The following is a 19,949-nucleotide window of genomic DNA, read 5'->3' on the forward strand; positions in this document are numbered from 1 at the left end:
TTCTCTTAGGTTCTATGCTCTTTTCTGATGATACTCCCAAATGAATATGGAAGAAAGTACTAGAGCACACTGTGCTGGAGGGCCCCACTCCCTCAGAAGCACAGAGTTTATTTTTCCTACAAAGAATTTGTTCTTTTTGCCTGGTTCTGGGACAACTTGTGTGAGTTACCCATCTTTGCAGCCCTAGCTTTCAGTGGCTATGAAATGCTCAATAAGTGCTTATTGAATTAGTGAATGAATGACTGTGGGGTAGTAATTGAGTGCCCTGCTCTTAAGATACAGAAACACCGGAGACGGGGAGTCAATTCTTTTTTTTTCTTTTTTTTTGCGGTATGTGGGCCTCTCACTGTTGTGGCCTCTCCCGTTGCGGAGCACAGGCTCCGGAAGCGCAGGCCCAGCGGCCATGGCTCACGGGCCCAGCCGCTCCGCGGCATGTGGGATCTTCCCGGACCGGGACACGAACCCGTGTCCCCTGCATCGGCAGGCGGACTCTCAACAACTGCGCCACCAGGGAAGCCCGGGGAGTCAATTCTCATGAGCACTTCTGTGATAATTTATCACATCATTTTTCTCTGAATTGAATAAGAGCAGATTGAAAACACTGAGAGCTAGATGTGACAACCACCACCCACCCACCCCAACTGATTAAGAAACTGAAAGGGGAACTGGAAGTGTACCTACGGCAGGTGGAGATTATCGGAAATTACAGCTTCTGGGGTATGACGGTTACTAGAAACCTGACCTAAAATCTCTGGGAGATGCATTATACCCTGGGTTGCAGATATACGTATGTATAGTGAAAGCTAGTTGAACACAGGGGTTAAGAGCACAGACGAAGAAGGCACGTTACCTGGGTTTGAATCCCAGTCCACCATTTAATCTCATCTTGTCTCAGTAGCCTCATCTCTACCTAAACCTCCTCATCTGTAAATTGGGGACAATAAGAGCAGTACCTACCTCTTGGAGTAGTCATGAGGAGAAATGAGTAAAATATGTAAAGTGTGGAGAACAATGCCTGGCACGTAGTGAGTGCCATATCCACCATGTAAGCTGTACTTATAACTATGAATAAAGACTGATAGTTCTAGGTTAAAGGTGTCTATTCCCTCCCTCTCCCCCATGTCCATAGACATGAATGCTAACCTTAAATTACTGGCAGGTTCCCACACCTTTAGTGGGAAATTTACCTTGTCAAACATGAAGACTTTGTTGATTTGGCCTCGGAAGACCCTCAGGACAGAATTAATGTGCACGCAGGCATCCTGGATGGCTGAGCCTATGACTTCTGCTTTGTCTTGGTCCTTAAACATCAGGTTCACAAACACGATCGTCACTGGGCGAAGCTCAGACAAATAACCCCGAAGCTGTTTGTCATCAATCTGCAATTTAGAGGGAAGCTTTCCTTAACATGTGTCCTTGGCAGTGGATCTTTCCTCCCAATATCACCCTTACACCCAAAATTATCACTGGGATAGAACTAGCCTTTTGAGATTCTCTAGGGAAGCTGAAGTTATCAAAGTTGGGAGGTACAACACAGAAGAGGCAACCCAAAGTAAAAAAGATGGAAACGGAATGGCCTATCAAAATCTCTTCCACGGCTTCCCTGGTGGCGCAGTGGTTGAGAGTTCGCCTGCCGATGCAGGGGACACGGGTTCGTGCCCCAGTCCGGAAAGATCCCACATGCCGCGGAGCGGCTGGGCCCGTGAGCCATGGCCGCTGAGCCTGCGCATCCGGAGCCTGTGCTCCGCAACGGGAGAGGCCACAACAGTGAGAGGCCCGCGTACCGCAAAAAACAAACAAACGAAAGAAAACAAAACTGCAAAAAAAAAAAAGAAATCTCTTCCAATGGAAACCTACACACCTGCTCATTTTTGGCCAGACACCACTCGCTTGCCCCAACTGCTAGCTCCCTCATGCCGATATGAGCCGTCACAATAAAAAAAGGACTGCTGCTCTTTTGGCTCCCTTACAATGTAGGAATAAGAATAGCATGCTATGTAATTCAACCTTATGTTTTCAGAGAATATTTTCATATTCTACCCTATTTTATCCTCAAATGAAATAAAGTCAGCATTATTATGCCCACTTTACTAATTAGATAACTGAGAGATGGTGAAATAACATAATTTTCCCAAGTCACATGGGGAAACAGTAGCAAACAAAAATGCAAATCTACAGACTTCTAGTCCAACATTCCATTTATAACATCCTCCTGCACAGGGAAAGGAAAGGAGGGTGTTCCCAAATTATCCCTGCTTATATCATCAGCCCTGAATTTTGTTAAATTAACTGCATAGCAAACCAATGGGGGAGAATCACTGCATTTTTTTTCTCCCCCAAATAGCACAAAAGTGTCAAATTCTCCATTGGCTATGTGAAACACAACTTCTGGATGAAAGAGGAAATTGTGTATAGGGAATCTTGCAGTCAATTGTGTATAGGGAATCTTGCAGGCTGAGACAGTCCTGGTTTCATGTAATTTGAGACTTTTCATAAAATTTAATTTAATATTTTCTAACTCAACAATATGATAACTTTCTGAGTTTTCAAATGAATTTCTTAAATATCAATAATTAATATTAAATACATAATTTTAAATGTTAAAGTAATTAATTAATTTAAAATTTATTCTGTCAGGCCATGTGTTCTGAGTTTTGGTTTGGAAAATGCAACCACATCTCTGTTCTTTTTCTTTTTTTTAAAACATATCTTTCTATTATATGCCTACAACTCTGTTTTGTTTTACCTTGAATTTTTAGGGGTGCTTTTTATTTTTTTATTATTATTATTTTAAAATTTTATTTTATTTATTTATTTTTGGCTGCATTGGGTTTTCATTGTTGCGCTCGGGCTTTCTCTAGTTGCAGCAAGGGTTACTCTTTGCTGCAGTGCACATGTTTCTCATTGTGGTGGCTTCTCTTTGCTGCAGAGCACAGGCTCTAGGCGTCCGGGCTTCAGTAGTTGTAGCACGCGTGCTCAGTAGTTGTGGCTCACGGGCTCTAGAGCACAGGTTCAGTAGTTATGGTACACAGGCTTAGTTGCTCCGCGGCATGTGGGATCTTCCCAGACCAGGAATCGAACCCGTGTCCCCTGCATTGGCAGGCGGGTTCTTAACCACTACGCCACCAGGGAAGTCCCCACATCTCTGTTCTTGAAGTGCAGGGACAGGCCTTGGTAAAGCTGTAAAAGGTTTCTCTTTTGCCTCCTTTCAGCCCCCTTAGCTGTTATATCTTCAGCTGGTGTTCGTCATTCCTACCCACAATTTTCACAGTGACTCACGGAGTCTCACATATCCCATTCCTGTAGACCTTGCTCTCAGCTGGTAACAGCTGAAGAGGCATAATGTGTTATATCTCTTAGAGGGAGGGAGGGGAAGAGGGGGTGGCTCTCTTGAGCTTCAAAAACCTTGAAGAGTCGAACAATTGCAGCCACTAAAGGGAGTTGTTTCTAAATTGAGCAGAATGTGGAGGGGTGCATTCTGACAGCTCTTCAACCCATACTGTGAAGGCAGCTGCCCACTGATCAGGCTTGTCCTACAAAGACTTCCTCTAGGGCACAACTGCATTTTGATGGGATTAAGAATTAAAACAGCCATATATTAGAGACAGTGTATAGCCTGTGCAAAAAATGTAGGGTTCAGAGAGAACAGAGTTCAAATCCTAGGCACATTTGCTACTTTACAACCTCAGGAAAGTTCATGGCATCCTCTGGGTCTCAGTTTTCTCACATATAAGGGATAAAAATATCTGCCAAGGATTGTGAAGAATAAATATATGAAAGGGTAGAGGGACTTCCCTGGTGGTGCAGTGGATAGGACTCTGAGCTCCCAACGCAGGGGCCCTGGGTTCAATCCCTGGTCAGGGAATTAGATCCCATGTGCATGCTGCAACTAAGAGTTCGCATGCCACAACTAAGTAGCCCACCTGCCCCAACTAAGACCCGGTGCAACCAAAAAAATAAATATTAAAAAAAAAAAAGGTGAACCACTTGGCTATAAATGTAGCTCAGATATATGTAGGCTATAAAAAGAAAGAAAGAAAGAGTAGAGTGTCTGGCATATGGTGAGTGCTCAGAAACAGTTATAATTTGCACAGATTAATGCATTTGAGAGAACCTAGATCTAAGGAAATGCAAAGGGAAAACTTTGGGGGCTGGAGGTAGTTCTGAGAGTTCTAATTATCTGTATTAACTTTCAAAGCTTAAGATCCAATTCAAGTGACTTAAGAGAAACAGTATCATCCACTTGGCGTCTTTCTGCTATGTGGCCTATAGAAAGGGTAACCATATGTTCTTATATGCTTGGGACAGGTTCAGTTTGCCCAGTTGTGTAAGGCAACACAGTCCTAGTTTACGCCTGTTGTCACAGTGTAATTATGAATAATGCCCCTTTAACTCTTAAAAGTATCCCGACATGAACAATAAACTTTTCAGTCACCTAGGCATGGAGAATGTCAGCCCCACCTCCTTTTACTTCAATGAAACATTTTACAAGCTACTGGTTTTCTTGATCTTAACAGCTGTCCAAGATCCCTGACACACCAAAAGCCAATAAATTAAAATATGAAAATACCTGTTTCGATATGCTTTCCATCACATACTTTTGTAGGGACAGCTCCAGTTCAGGATCGGACTCCAGCATGCAAGCAAGCCTCAGGAGGTCTAAGAGGGCAGAAGGAGGGGCAGGCTCAGAAAGGGAGGCTTGGCTCTGCAGTGCTAGAGAGAGGCACCTCCCAGTCCCCATTCCCTTGGGCAGTGGTCGTCACTGTTCAGTCAGAACACTCTGGGCTACCTAGTGGTCAAATAGGGCCAAGGGAAATCCAATGAGAAGTTCTCAGAAGTTGCAGGTTCCCCAAAATTCAGTTGCGTGTAGCTCAAAACCCTGTTCTAATTGTCATCACGCTTCAGAACTTAAGGAGACTTTCACCTCCATACTTGGCCTAAAAGTCTTGCCACAGGTGATGGGAATGGAGAGATGAGGGAACGCCAATGGAGGACAATGGTGACAGAATGTAGGGGATGACAGAGTTGAAAGAGCAGCACAAGTAAGATTCAGGACACTGGCTTCTGATCTCAGGTTTGATACCAACTCACTGTGTGACTCTGGGCAAGTCGCTTCACTGCCCTGGTTGACTCCTACTTCCTTGTCCAGGGAAAATAAGCACTGGGGTTTCATTATCTCTATGGTTCTCGTTACTGTAATGGTTGATAGTTCCATACTCTAAAATAGACTGATAGGAGGTGGTAAGAACGAGCTTGAAGAAATCAAAAAGTGAGGGAGAAAGGAAGGATGATAGGCTTTTAGCAGGGAGTAAAATAATGATAATGTGAAAAAAAATAGTTGAAAAATAACAACGGAGTCTGAAAGGGATACAAATTAAGAAGAAAATTTAATTTTAAAGTCTTTATGGAATATATTCAAAACCTAGTATATTTAAAACACCATGCTAGGCACTGTGTGGGGAAAAAAGTCATTAGGAAACTTGGACTTTTTCCTGGAGGCACTGACTTATGGACACTCCAGTATAATATTTTTAGAAAATTTAAATAGAAAAGAGGCCAAATGGGCTAAAAGATTATAAAGACCAGAGAGATTCAGAGGAAGCAGGGGCCTGGACAAACTGGTTTAATCTTAAAAGGGTTCAAAGGAGAACTAGGGATTTTACTCAATCTTGAATGACTTACAGCTTTTTACTAGAAGGATTGAGGAGGGCATTCCTAGCAGGGGGAACCAAGTTGGTTAAAGTCAAGAATGAGCACAGTATGTTACTCTAGCCTGCCTGGAGCCCCATGTGAATATTGGAGATTAACAAGAAATGACACTAAATAGACTGTGGAAAAAGGCAAAGAGCTGCTCAGGAAGAGAGCAGGAGTTGTAAAGGTCTAGACCATTACGGTGGCAATGGTTATGGGGACAAAACTTATAAAGAATTTGGCTGGCTTTCGTTTCTGGTACCTGAGAGTAACTTCTAAACCTTTGGGATTTCCCAGTTAATAGGATTGTCTCTGTTATTCACTGTGGGCCCTTTGGACCACACCTGAATTTATGCTAATGAGATGATTCAGGATAGGGGTCTATCTGGAAAGACCAAGCACATGATAAGAGGGTTGGGGCTTTGAGCCAGGTGATTAGAGCCTGACCTCCAGGACTTCTGAAGAGGGAATGGGGACTGGAGATTTAGTTCAATTGCAAGGCCAATGATTCAATCAACATGCCTACTTAATTAAATGCCAATAAAATCTCTGAACCCCCAAAAGCTTGGATGAGCTTCCCTGGTTGGTAATCATACCTTGATGTGCAGGGAGAGTGATGTGTCCTGAGGATACAGAAGCTTCATGTTTGGGACTCTCCCAGACCTCACCCTATGTGTCTAGAGATAAATACAACACTGGTCTTCATTTGTATCCTTTACAATAAAGCCATCATTATAAGCATAGCACTTTCCTGAGTTCTGTGAGTTATAGTGAATTATTTATTGAACCTGAGAGCATTGTGGGAACCCTTGGATCTGTAGCCAATTGGTCAGAAGTGCAGGTGGCCTGGTGATCTCAGAGCTTGCAGCTGGTGTCTGAAATAAGGAGAGTCTTATGGAGGACTCCACCTATCTGTGCTAACTCCAGGTAATTAGCACCAGAATTGCACTGCACTATTGCAGTGACCAAAATAAGGCCAGAAGAAGCTCTTTATTGAAGGCATCATTAAGATCTAGGAGTTGGGATGGGATACAACTCAAGGAGTGTCACTAGACTTTCTCCATCCTTGGAGCTTTTGGGTTCTTGGCCTTTCCTGGTCAATTTTCCTGCAGTTCCCCTCAGTGTCCCTCCCACCCCATTACCTGCTGCAATTTTGTAAAATTACAGTCTACTATTTGTGATGTTCAAAATATTCAAGACCTACACATAAATGATGAGAAAGAAAAATGATTCAAAGATGTTTCTGAAGTTTCTAGTTTGGATGAAGAAACAGTTTTTAGGGAAAGATAAGTAGCATAGAATTTAGACAATGTTGAAATAAATTTCTAGGCCCAAGATGGAGCTGTTCCCTGCCCAGGGTGCCATGTCAGCAAACCAAGACTTAGATAACGTTTGTTTCCCTGTAAATGCTCCTCTTAACCAGAAATGCAATAATCCAGTCAGCCAATCCCTAAATGCCAAGCCAACTCTGGGCCTTCTCACCCCACACAAGACTAACTATATGACCCCACCCAATCAGATATTTTTTATTTGTCTCTTCCTTTATGCTTTACCCTATAAAAGCTTCCTGCCCTCCGCACCATTTTGCAGAAGACTGTCTACTTCATGAAGTGTTAAAGTTTGTTTTGTATCACCTAAATTGTCCTGCTTTCCTCACCCTAGTCCCAGCCCTGTGGAGTCATGGGGAAATCCAGCATAGATGAATGGTTCCACAAAATGTGGGTAGAGAAGACCAGACAGTCAAGGACAGATCCCTGAAATCATCAACATTTAAGGAATAGAAAGGGCACTGAAAATGGGTAGTTTGAGGGGTAAAAGCAAAACTAGGAAAGAATATTCTTGAAAGCAAGGAAAGAGGAGAAGGTAGTATCCAGAAAAAGAGAGTAATCTAAAGCCAAGCACCTAGTATGAGGCCTGAAGAGAGGTCAGTTGGTTTGGTAAGTTGATGGTTATTAGTGACCTTGACATAAACAGTCTCAGTAGACAGAAGAAGTGGACAGAAGCTAGATGTCAGGGGCTCAAGACTGACAAGTAGGTGAACACATGCCCCCTCACCTCCGAGGTGCATGTAATCAATGCTTATTAGGTGAATAAATAAATGAGAGGATAGAAGAAGAGGCAGAGACATACAGATTACTATTCTGAGAAGTTTGGTGGTGAAGGTTAGAAGGGAAAAGTAGGGTTCATAGAAGTTTTATTTTTTTCTCTTATCATGGAGAAGACTTACAAATGTTTGGACGACGAGGGAAGGAGTCATTGCCAAGGGAGAGGTAGAGGACCCGAGGAAGGTTGTGGGGAATGGGAAGGAGGTCCCTTTTGTGTGCTGCTGGGACTGGGAGCTGTACTGAGGAGGCCAATCACTTGTAATGGAGCCCCTGGCATTGGTATAAGACCCTACTGACCAACTGTAGAGGCAAAGGCTTTTGTCTATAGAGGGTACTTACTTTTGTGGTCACTTGAAGGATAATAATCCATGAAAGCCATACACCTTGTGAAAAATTCATCAAAGTTAAAAGAAGGGGGTGGTTTTAAGAAATTAACCTAAATTGAAAAAGAAAAAAAGAGAAGCTTTTGGTTATTCTGAGGGCTGTCTGGTCCTTTGAATGTAATTTCTCAACAGAAAGGGCAGGGTGTATGCTTTTGAATATCCAGGACATGATAAACAGAGACTAGCATACTTAAACAATGAAGAGATATATTTGCATGTGACTACGTTAAAAATATCTCCGATTGGTCATTAAAATCTCAATCTTTGGTATATACACAGAGGGCCATTCCAAGGGGCTGACTTGTATACTTTTCCAGTCTTAGAACTTTCTTCTTCTTTTTCTTATTCTTTTATAATATTTTAATTCAAATAAAGCCTGGTTAAACTGTACATCATTTCTTTCTTACAAGCGTAAAAAGACAAAGTGTGCTAATGCCCCAAAAGGTATCAGGAACAGCACCAGTAATAAGATTCATATCAAACCATGAACCCCAATATATGATACATGGAGAATGGCACAACCTCATTTCTGTGACATTCTTGCCCCCCTAAATGGATAACCTTAGTCCAATAATGAGAAACTATCAGGCAAAACCAGACAGAGGGACATACACTAAAATAACTGATTAATGCTCTTCTTACATGTCAAGGTCATAAAAGACAAGGAAAAACTAAAAAACTGTTTTAGAGATTGCAGGAGGCTAGGTAAAAATAACAAAATGTGGTATGAGATCACGGATAGAATCCTGGAACATTCCACTGAGGACTTTAGTGGGAAAACAGGTGAAATCCAAATAAGGCCTTTAATTAGTGAGTAGTATTGCACCAATGTTAATTTTCAGGTTTTGACTATTGCACTCTGGTTATGAAGAATGCTAACATTTGGGGAAGCTGGGTAAGGGATATATGGAAACACTCATATTATTTTTGAACTTTCTTGTGAGTCTAAAATTAATTAAAAATTAAAAACAATTTTTAAAGGTATAAGGAACGATTGAAGAAGATGGGGGAATGGGGGGCATTGCTATCACCCAGCTAGGTCATGCAGCTGGGATGTGTATTACTGGGAGAGTGAGTAGGGGAGGGCTGTGAGGGTTGTAGACTGATGCATACCTAGTACACTGTGTGTGGGGGGGCGAGGGGGCTCTCAACTTTGCCTGCAATTCCATGTGTTCACCATCTCTTCTTTCCATCTGCCAAGCAGTCTCATTCTTGGCTCATCCAGCAGTGCAGCTCTGCCCCCTTTCTCTAATTGGCTACATCCCAAGGACAGTTCTGCTTATAGTTGGTCTTCAACTTAACTACAGTGCCTTCTACTAGGCAGGGCCACAGGAAAAGTCTCTTCCTTCACTAATCTTTGCTGCCCCTGCTCACCTCCAATCCTCACCCTCGGTGATTCCTCACCCTGAGTTAGGAGAGTATTGAGCAGAGAACCTGAAGGCCAATGGCAGCCGTCAAAACTACAACCCTGTGCTCCTAGGGAATAGCCAGGAGACTCTTCCTTTCATTAAGCAAGGGCACTGGTCCCCCCAAAGGCCTCCATACCCAAATTCCACATCCTTAATTACCACGGAGAAGCCTGATCATTTCCTCTTGAACTCACCAGCCTTGGTTCCTCCCAGAGGAGGTGTTCTGGACCAATACTTTACTTATTTATTTATTTGGCTGCGTTGGGTCCTCGTTGCTGCGTGCAGGCTTTCCTCTAGTTTCAGGGAGCGGGGGCTACTCTTCATTGTGGTGCGCGGGCTTCTCATTGCAGTAGCTTCTCTTGTTGCGGAGCACGGACTCTAGGCGCCCGGGCTTCGGTAGTTGTGGCATGCAGGCTCAGTAGTTGTGGCTCATGGGCTTAGCTGCTCTGTGGCATGTGGGATCTTCCTGGACAAGGGCTCGAACCCATGTCCCCTGCATTGGCAGGCGGATTCTTAACCACTGTGCCACCAGGGAAGTCCCTGGACCAATACTTTTTAATCTAACCCAGATTGACCCCATCCGAGTCCAGCCTGGAAGCTTCATGGAACCAGTGGCTTCCCAGTGGCTTTTCTGACAGGAGGCCCCTGGCACAGAATGGCAGAATTTTCTGCAAGTGACAGGATCACACCTACCTTTACTGCTCTCTGATCTGGAATCCTCTCAATTTCAATCATGCTCCGGTCACAGAGCTGCCAGCAGTTTGGTGATAGAATGACATCATTCATCTGCGCCATGTTCTGCGCCAGGCGCACGTCATCCACCGCCTGACCAGTCACTAGAAAGTAGTTTCGAGTTTCATCTCCAAAGACCAACATGGTGATGTGGCCGGCAGCCAGGCCTGGCAAGAAGGCAAGCAATGGATTTGCATGAGAAGTTCTGGCTTGGTCCCCAGCAGCATGGGTTCTTGGACAAATCAGAATCTTGAGCATCCCAGAGCAAAATCTAGTTTCTAAAATTTTACATGGAAATCAGAGCAGTCTATTCTGGGCCTGGCCCTTCCCAAACTCCTTTTCTCCCAAAGCTAGCAAGTTACCTACTTGTTTTCACCTATGACATTTAGCTCCCTAGATATCTGGCCCTATCAGTCCCCAAAGTTATTTTATCTTTTATTCAATTTATTTATACTTTGACTTATTTACACTTCTTATTTATACAGAGGACAGTTTTAATGATTTCTGTTTGGGAACAATTTGCATTTTATCAGAGATTGAGGCTCTAGCTGAAAAGAAGCACTTAGGGTGAAATTTCAGGCAACAGCCAGAGAAGAAAAGGTAGGGGAAAGGAACAGGCATTTTGACCGTCAAGTTCTATCCCAAGAATGTGTCCTCCAGTTGTTTTCAAGTTGGGAGCTGAAGGTTTTGGTACCAAAGCAACAGAAGAGAGAATGTTGTAAAATATGACATGTATACGAAATGTATGTATACATGAACTGTAAGTGATACACAGTTCTTTTAAATGACTATAATTAACATAATCAAAATTTGGTGGTTTTTTTTTTTGTGGTATGCAGGCCTCTCACGTCGCAGAACACAGGCTCCAGACGCGTAGGCTCAGCGGCCGTGGCTCACGGGCCCAGCCGCTCCGCGGCATGTGCAATCCTCCCAGACCAGGGCACGAACCCGTGTCCCCTGCATCGGCAGGTGGACTCTCAACCACTGCGCCACCAGGGAAGCACCAAAATTTGTTTTTTATCTTCGCTCTCTGCCATGCTGATTTGTCAAAGCTGATTTCCCCTGATATATACATATGGTTTGTTTTCCCTCTGAAGCATACTGATGCTTAGGCTCATTAAAAGAAAAGTTACTGCAATAGAATAAAAACAAAAAATGGGACCTAATCAAACTTGCAAGCTTTTGCAAAGCAAAGGAAACCATAAAAACAAACAAAAAACAGAAAAGATGACCTACGGAATGGGAGAAAATATTTGCAAATGATGTGACAGACTAAGGCTTTATCTCCAAAATATACAAATGGTTCATACAACTCAACAACAAAAAAACAACCTAATCTAAAAATGGGGAGAAGACCTTAAGAGAAATTTTTCCAAAGAAGACATACAGATGGCCAGTAGGCGCATGAAAAGATGCTCAACATCACGAATTATTAGAGAAATGCAAATCGAAACTACAATGAGGTATCATCTCACACCAGTCAGAATGGCCATCATTAATAAGTCTACAAATAACAAATGTTGGAGAGGGTGTGGAGGAAAGGGAACTCCTACACTGTTGGTGGGAATGTAAGTTGGTTCAGCCACTATGGAAAACACTGTGGAGGTTCCTCAGAAAACTAAAAATAGAATTATCATATGACCCAGCAATCCCACTCCTGGGCATATACCTGGACAAAACTATAATTCAAAAAGACACATGCATCCCTATATTCATAGCAGCACGATTCACAATAGTCAAAACATGGAAACAACCTAAATGCCCATCGACAGATGAATGGATAAAGAAGATGTGGTACATATATACAATGGAATACTACCCAGCCATAAAAAAGAACGAAATAATGCCATTTGCAGTAACATGGATGCAACTAGAGATTATCATACTAGTGGAAAGACAAATACCATATGATATCACTTATATGTGGAATCTAAAATATGGCACAAGTGAACCTATCTACAAAACAGAAACAGACTCATAGACATAGAGAACAGACTTGTGGTTGCCAAGGGAAGGACTGGGAGTTTGGGATTAGCAGATGTAAACTATTATATATAGGATGAATAAACAACAAGGTCCTACTGTATAGCACAGGGAACTATATTGAATATCCTGTGATAAACCATAATGGAAAAGCATATAAAAAAAGAATGTATGTGTATAAGTGAGTCACTTTGCTGTACAGCAGAGATTGGCACGGCATTGTAAATTAACTATACTTCAATTAAAAAAATTTTTAAATAAATAAAATTAAATTAAAAGAAAGAAAAAGTACTGGAACCACTTCACTTCTCTAACAGCCAATCAGCATACACATGAAGGGTCCCCATCATTTTCCAAGAAGGATAATATGTCAAAAATCTCTAGGTGTTAACTTGGAAAAATAAGATTCAGTATTACAACAACTTTGATTATTTTTTCAACAGAAGATTTAACTAATTTGGAAATTCTGAATAACCTAAAGAAAACTGAGAAGCAGTTAATTGGATAACCTCTGATCTTCTCATCATCTATGATACTGGAGGATTATAAAGTTTACAAAGTTTAGTTAGGCAAAAGCGAACACCAACAGCATCAGCTGTAACTCGTCATTTACACTTCTCAGAATCTCATTCCCCACCTGTGAAATCCTTTGATGCCTGTACCTGAGGACTGTGGTGAAGTGGAAATGACATAGTGTAATGTCTGCAACACAACTGGAAATACATGTGATTGTTATTGTACGTGTGACTTTAAGAAGGCCTCTATTAAGTGGAGCTGTGTCGCAGGTTGAACTTTTAAGCTTTTCTTGCACGTGATTCTTATGAAGCGGGGGAGGACCAGTCTTACGACATTGCTGAATCCATGTAATCACAAGCTGCTCCCTGTTGTGCTTAATGATACATATTGTTGACAAAAGCAAGACCTAATCATAATAACAGCAATAGTAACGATAAAGAGTATTTTGTGGAGTGGTGACTATGTCCCGGGTACTATACTAACCACTTAAATTTACTTTTTTGTAAGAGTCTATGGGGTAGATATTAGTTCTCTTAACTGATAAGTGAGGGAACCAAAATTCACATTCTGGTTAACCTAATCCAAAGTTCAAGACAAGATGGTGGACCTGCGTCACAGTGTTCTACTGTTTTCTCTTTAGGGGGGAGATGCCTCAGGAGTCAGGACCTATATCCAAACTGCTATAGCATCTCTTCTTTCTCAAGAGCTTACCTATCTTGACTCGGACATCCAGGCCTTCTTCAGACTCCTGGGTCTCAAACAATCCATGGATCTCCAGGCTACATTTAATTACCACCGTGATGATGCTTTTCAGTTGCCTCCGCTCCACCTTCCACAGGGCTAGCAGAGCATCACCTTGAAAAGGAAGACACACCGGAGGTCCTGACCTGCCCTGGGGGGCCAGTCTATTTTGTATGAAATCTGTACAGAATTATGCTTCAAACATTTCTCCACCCGGTCTGCTGGCCACTGTTTTCTCTGAGATGTCTCCTTTGTCAGAGCACAAGCCCCTCGGCATTCCTCTCTTACCCCTGCTATGTCGGTAAGCCCCCATACCTGCAAATTTTAAGATGTCTCCTCCAAAAATCAACACTTCTGAGAAAAAAAAAAAAAGAAGGTAAAATCAAACTCTGGTTTCTTTCTTTCTTTTAAATTATGTAAGTTTCAGGTGTACAGAATAACTTTGATTTCTTAAAGCTAATAAAAAGAATCTACTCTTCAACAGTGGGATAGAAATTAGGTCAAGAGAAGAGCAATTCAGAGAATAGGTTTATACTAAAGATGTCATCTCAGACAAGGCATTTAAACCCATTTGAGTCTGTTTCCTCAACTGCAGAATGAGAACAGTGAACTAGATTATGTACCTGCTCTGTTTTTGTGAATGGGAAAAGATAGGAACGAAGACGGTGGGATTGCTGAGGAGGCTTAAGGACAGCTATCCTACTCCCATGATAATGGGACGTTCTTCACTGATCTATGTATGTTATGAGCAGGGGCTTGAGTGAGCATGGGTGAGTACATGAGTGACGGGACTCCATAAGAACTGAAAATCAGAAAAAAACCACAACTATGGTCAACTTGGGTTTTGTTTATTACCAACTTGCATTTTGTTTATTTAGGCTTTCTGACATAAATGGACATTTTTCCTCTTATTTCTGCATCATCACAAATTTGTTGAGCACCGTTGTGCTGAGTGTAATGCAAAAAGGAATTAGATACAGTTTCTGCTTTTAATGGCAATCAAATTTTATTTAGTGGGTGATATTAAGATATTACTAGGGAACTCAGAGCCTGATAATGGACTAGACCTAAGATTTACCTTAATAGAATAAATCCTTTTCTTCATGAATAGTTCGAATTAATAATGCAAACAAGTTGGTAGGCAGAGGTTGAAAAGGAGACCAAAGTTTCAGTCAGCTGGAAGTACTTCAGCATCCATTATTAGGACACAAATTACTGACAAGTTGATTGTAAATCACTCATGTATTCATACCATATTCTCTTAATGACTGTGTTTGCGTTATACTGATGCTAGCTTTTTGGAGTTACTGAATATAACTAAAAGAATTACTACTACAGTTCTTTTAAAAGTAGTCTCTAATTTAGTTTTGTAACTAATGCAAAACTAATCCCTCAAATAGTCTGTGTTAATGAGGTTTGATTGCATTCCTTCATTTGTACTGTACTATATTTCAAAAAGACTAGTTTCATACACATTTCATGGAGACAATGAAGAATGCTAAGCAACAGTACTTTATCAGTTTATAACCACCAAATACAGAAAAACAATGAATTGAAATATGCTTAAGCCAGAAACCTATGGGGACACTTACTCTCCACTATTGCACTTATATAGTGGTTGAGGATCTCCACCAACTGCTCAGCCCCTCTGTCCATGTACATGGCTGTGCTGAACTTCTCAGTCATTGCAGTAAAACCTGTAACAAATGTGCAGCTAGTTTCCTTGTGTGCTGGGAGGAACCAAACAGTCAGGAGAAGAGGACCACACTGGTGAGCAGTGGGCCTCAGCTTTTAAGAACTGGCAGGGTTTCTCTTAAATGATCTATGTGGCTGGTCAAGTGTCAGATATTGGGTCTTCTCTGTTTATTATTTTAGGGGTCAGGGAAAGGCACCAGATAACTCTTCCCTCCTAATTTCTCAACTTGTACAGGGATGACTGCAATTTCTTTAACTAGATATAGAACTTCCATTTCATGGCAATGAAAACTCATAAAATTCAAAGACTTCTGAAGAGGTGGCAAGTTTCCTGTTAAGCTGTAAACAACATCTGGAGAGGCCATTTCCTGAGGTCAATTTTGCCTGGGATGCTGTTGGGTGTGGGGGGTTGAGTCAGTTGGGACAGGGCCATTGGAGCCTGAAGTTCCAGGCCTGGGACGTGGACATCTTAAAGATTTGCCCATTACTGGACATGCTGGGTAAGGGAAGAAGAAAGGGAGCCAGGTCCACGGGTTATCCCTCCTCCCTCCAGTTTTCTCAGTAGGAATATTTGCAGTAACAGCACAAAAACTCGAAAATGCCGCACACCCCCCCCCACTCTGCAGTCAAGCTCTGCATGTAATTCCGATTCAAGCCTGTTGTTCCCCCACATTAAACATCCCTTTTGTGCTTGCCTGAAATATCAACAAACATCAAGACTCCATCAAAATAATCCACAGAAGGTCGCTCTGGAGAAAAATCTCCATAGACAATGAGGTCCGGTAAATGAGCTGCTATTTTGACAATGGACCGATCCTGTGATTCATGTTCTCTTCGAGTGTTCATGTTAAGGCAGATGTTCAGGGTTGTATGGTCACCGCAGACAGTCGCCAGATAGACCTTCTGGAAAGCAAAGCTGAGAATGGAGGCAATCTGACTTACATTCGTTCACTCACTTTCCTATTTCTTTCTTCCCTTTTGCTTTGTCTAACCTGTGGACTGCTTATTTAAGTGGTTGAGGTGATAATGGCTGAGTTGTTGACCATGCATTTCCGTGAAGGGGTGAGCCCTCAGGGTACAAGTGCTGTGGTAGAGGGGCCAGTAGCACTAATCCCTCCATCCAAGCCCCTTTTCCTTCTGTCCACATGTCCCCCCTTTCCCTCCCCCTCCCTTTTGGTCTCTCATCTTTTCTCTCTCCTTTTTGAAAATTAAAAGAGAAAAGTGTAGACATGAGTTTATGTTTGTGAATATTTATATAAAGGTGAGTAGCAAAGTGGAGTATTATATATAAGAAAGAGATTAAGTGTTTTAAGGTATAGGCGTAAAGAAATAGAGGGAAAGAATTAAAAGGTGTGTGTGTGTGTGTAAGACTTTAAACTGTAAGTGGGAGGAAATATTGAAATTTTAATGTGTTATGCAGTTAGCTTTGAGAAAACTAGGATTTCCTAAGGCGTTCATTTAGCTGCTGGGGCTGATGAAATGATCATTCCTGAATGTTGTAAAAATCATGCTCTACCACCCTGAACAGGAATAGCATACCCAGTATTTTCAGAGCAATTCAAGTTCTTGGAATAAGTGATACAGATACTAAGTGAATTTAAAAAAGGAGGAACTGATACTCACCAACATGGAGGACGTGCTTAGTAATTTCAACCAAACATAGGTCATGTTTGGGTACATAAGAGTATTAGAAGGAAAAAGCGAGTTAACATATATCTTAGACTTCAGGAAAGCATTTTTTTTTAAATCAGGGAAAACATTAGTATATTAGTATATTTAACAAACAAAAAAACAAACCTTAAAATGGATAGAAACCTCTAAAAATGGGTACTAAATATTAAGTATTAGATAATCTTTAAAAGGAAAAACCTTGGTAAATGCAAATGTTAAGAAGTGAACAAAAGGTAGAAGGAGAAGCATATAACTAAGGTTAAAAAAAATAAAAATATCATTAAAACACAGCATATGCTAGGAATAGTCAATAGATGACAAATACATCAAATAAAAAATTTCAGAGAGTGAATTTGATAAATGCTATATGAATTTATCAAAGAAGGGTGTGAGAATGCCCAGAATGAGCTGAGACCTAGGAAAAATGATGAAGTTAAGAAAACCCAGAGGGACTTTTAGGTTTTATTGAAAGCAAGGTAATTAATAAAAGAGGAATAAGGACAAAGCTTAACTATGATGTACTACACAGCTCTTCTTTTGTTTCTGTCTTCTCCACTATGGAGAATTGAATATATAACAAATATTGACAAGAAAGAGTTGAAGTCCACGATAAGAAAGCAGTGATAAAAAACTAGTCATTTAAATTCAAGTAGCCATTCCCAGATAACCTATATCCACTGAAATATATGGAAAGAACTGACAGATGTAATGTCAGTAATCTCAAAGAATAATGGAGAATGAGAGAGAGGTTGGAAAACTAGAGACGGGTACATTCTCTTCTGAATTTCAAAAGATGAGACTACATGTGGATTCCTGAAAACACCGTCTGGTAAATGTGATGTATCAGTCAGTATAAGCTAGGTTTTGTTTCATTAACAAAAAAATCCAAAATCTCAATGGCTTGAAATAGCCAATGCTTATTTCTTATTCATTTCCTGCTGGTGCTACATGTCCATTGTAGGTTGTCTGAGGCCCTACTCTATCGTTGCCTTCACTTTGGGACACAGGCTGGGACATTTTGGTTGTGGAGACAGTGGGAAAAGAGGATTTGATTGCAGACTCGTTCTTAAAGTGTTTTCCCAGAAGCGATATATTTCATTTCCACTCAAATGACATTGGCCAAAGCAAGTTATGCAACATATCTAATTTCACCTAAGTGGGAAAGTGCAATTCTACCATGTGTGCAGTGAGAGTGAGAGCTGGGATATTTGTGAGTTATCATACTTGATAATATGTGAGCACTTAATCAGTAACAGGTGATTAATCATACTTGATAATATGTGAGCACTTAATCAGTAACAGGTGATTAAAAGGAGTCAAAAGGGATTCAGAGCTGAGAACAAACTAGCCTTATTTCCTGTTTTTTTTTTTTTTTGCGGTACACGGGCCTCTCACTGTTGTGGCCTCTCCCGTTGCAGAGCACAGGCTCTGGACGCGCAGGCCCAGCGGCCATGGCTCATGGGAGCAGCCGCTTTTCCCGCACCGGGGCATGAACCCGTGTCCCCTGCATTGGCAGGTGGATTCTCAACCACTGCACCACCAGGGAAGCCCATATTTCCTTTTTTGATTTATTAAACTTTAAAATCAAGAGAATGCTGTTGACAAAGTATATCTTGACTTTAACAAGGCATTTGGCCGAATTTCTCACATCTTTGTGGGTAACATACAAAATTATAGGAGTGATGAAAATATAGTTAGCTGGTTAACAATTAGACCTAAAGGATATTGATTTGTGTTCTAGTGTCCATTCAGAGGGGGCCTCCATGAGTGTGCTAGAGGACTCAGATAAAGATATAATTGGAAGGAGAGCTAATGTACTGAATGATAGAATCAGGATCTTAAAATATTTTAATTGACTGAAATAACAATGAAGTTTTTGAAGAATAAATGCAAATAAGTGCTGTGCTTAGAATTTTAACAAACTCAAATGCATAAGCATGTGGTGTAAAAGACTAGATTTACTGCAAATCCAATGTTATCTTTAAAAAACTTACTTATTGAAGCATAACATATGCACAGAAAAATGCAAGATTCCTAACTGGATAGCTTGATGAATTATTATAAAGTGAACAAATCCATGTTCTCTACTCATATCAAGAAAGAACAGTACTTCCCCAGTGGCGGGTTGAGAGTCCACCTGCCAATGCAGGGGACATGGGTTGGAGTCCTGGTCTGGGAGGATCCCACATGCTACGGAGCAACTGGGCCCATGCGCCACAGCTGCTGAGCCTGCACTCTGGAGCCCGTGGGCCACAACTGCTGAGCCTGTGTGCCACGACTGCTGCGGCCCGTGCGGCTGGAGCCTGTGCTCTGCAACGGTGGAGGCCACCGCAGTGAGAGGCCTGCACACCATGGCGAAGAGTGACCCCTGCTTGCTGCAGCTGGAGAGAGCCTGCACACAGCAGCGAAGACCCAACACAGCCAAAATTCATTCATTCATTCAAAAAACAAATAAGGAACATGACCAGCACTACAGAAGCCTGTTTCATGTCATCTCCCGCTCATTCCCCCCACATCTCCCCAAAGGTGACCTATCTCCTGATTTCTAGCACCATAGATCATTTTTACCTTACTTTTTAACTTTATATAAATGGAATCATATATACTTTCTTATTTTTTCTCAATTGTTTGTGATGTTTATCCATGTTGTTGTGTGTATCTCAGTACTCATTTATTTTCAGTGCTGTATGATATTGCTTGACTATACATAAATTATTTATCCCTTCTACTACTGACCTATGGGTTGTTTCGTTTTAGGCTATTAGAAATAATGCTGCTAAGAACATCCTTGTACATGTGTTTTCGTAAACACGTGTATGCATTTCACTTCAGCATATACCTAGGAGTGGAATTGCTGGGTCAATTTACACCCCACAAGCAAGATGTGAGAAGTCAGAAGCTCCATAACCCAGCTAACATTTGCTATTGTCAGTCTTTTAAAATTTTGGTCATCTTGGTAGGTGAGTGGTGATATCTGTGGTTTTATTTCCCTGGTGGTACTAATGAAATTAAGCACCTTTTCA

At 41.5% G+C, this 19,949-nt stretch overlaps 1 protein-coding gene across 1 annotated transcript in view; it reads right to left on the reverse strand.

Moving 5' to 3' along the window:
- The window catches only part of ADCY10 (adenylate cyclase 10), a 95,281-nt gene extending 79,159 nt beyond the window's left edge, over nucleotides 1–16,122 (reverse strand). Inside the window, exons 1-8 of the mRNA XM_065873683.1 lie at nucleotides 15,951–16,122; nucleotides 15,153–15,257; nucleotides 13,876–13,914; nucleotides 13,531–13,674; nucleotides 10,282–10,487; nucleotides 8,136–8,232; nucleotides 4,571–4,659; nucleotides 1,188–1,379 (exon numbers count right to left, since the gene is read on the reverse strand). Coding sequence (XP_065729755.1) covers nucleotides 1,188–1,379; nucleotides 4,571–4,659; nucleotides 8,136–8,232; nucleotides 10,282–10,487; nucleotides 13,531–13,674; nucleotides 13,876–13,914; nucleotides 15,153–15,257; nucleotides 15,951–16,101 — 1,023 coding nt within the window. The 5' untranslated portion in view covers nucleotides 16,102–16,122. The remainder of the gene's footprint in view (nucleotides 1–1,187; nucleotides 1,380–4,570; nucleotides 4,660–8,135; nucleotides 8,233–10,281; nucleotides 10,488–13,530; nucleotides 13,675–13,875; nucleotides 13,915–15,152; nucleotides 15,258–15,950) is intronic.
- Between the last annotated feature and the right edge of the window lie 3,827 nt (nucleotides 16,123–19,949).

Source organism: Phocoena phocoena, chromosome 1, assembly GCF_963924675.1.
Source record: "Phocoena phocoena chromosome 1, mPhoPho1.1, whole genome shotgun sequence".
Taxonomy (NCBI): Eukaryota; Metazoa; Chordata; class Mammalia; order Artiodactyla; family Phocoenidae; genus Phocoena; species Phocoena phocoena.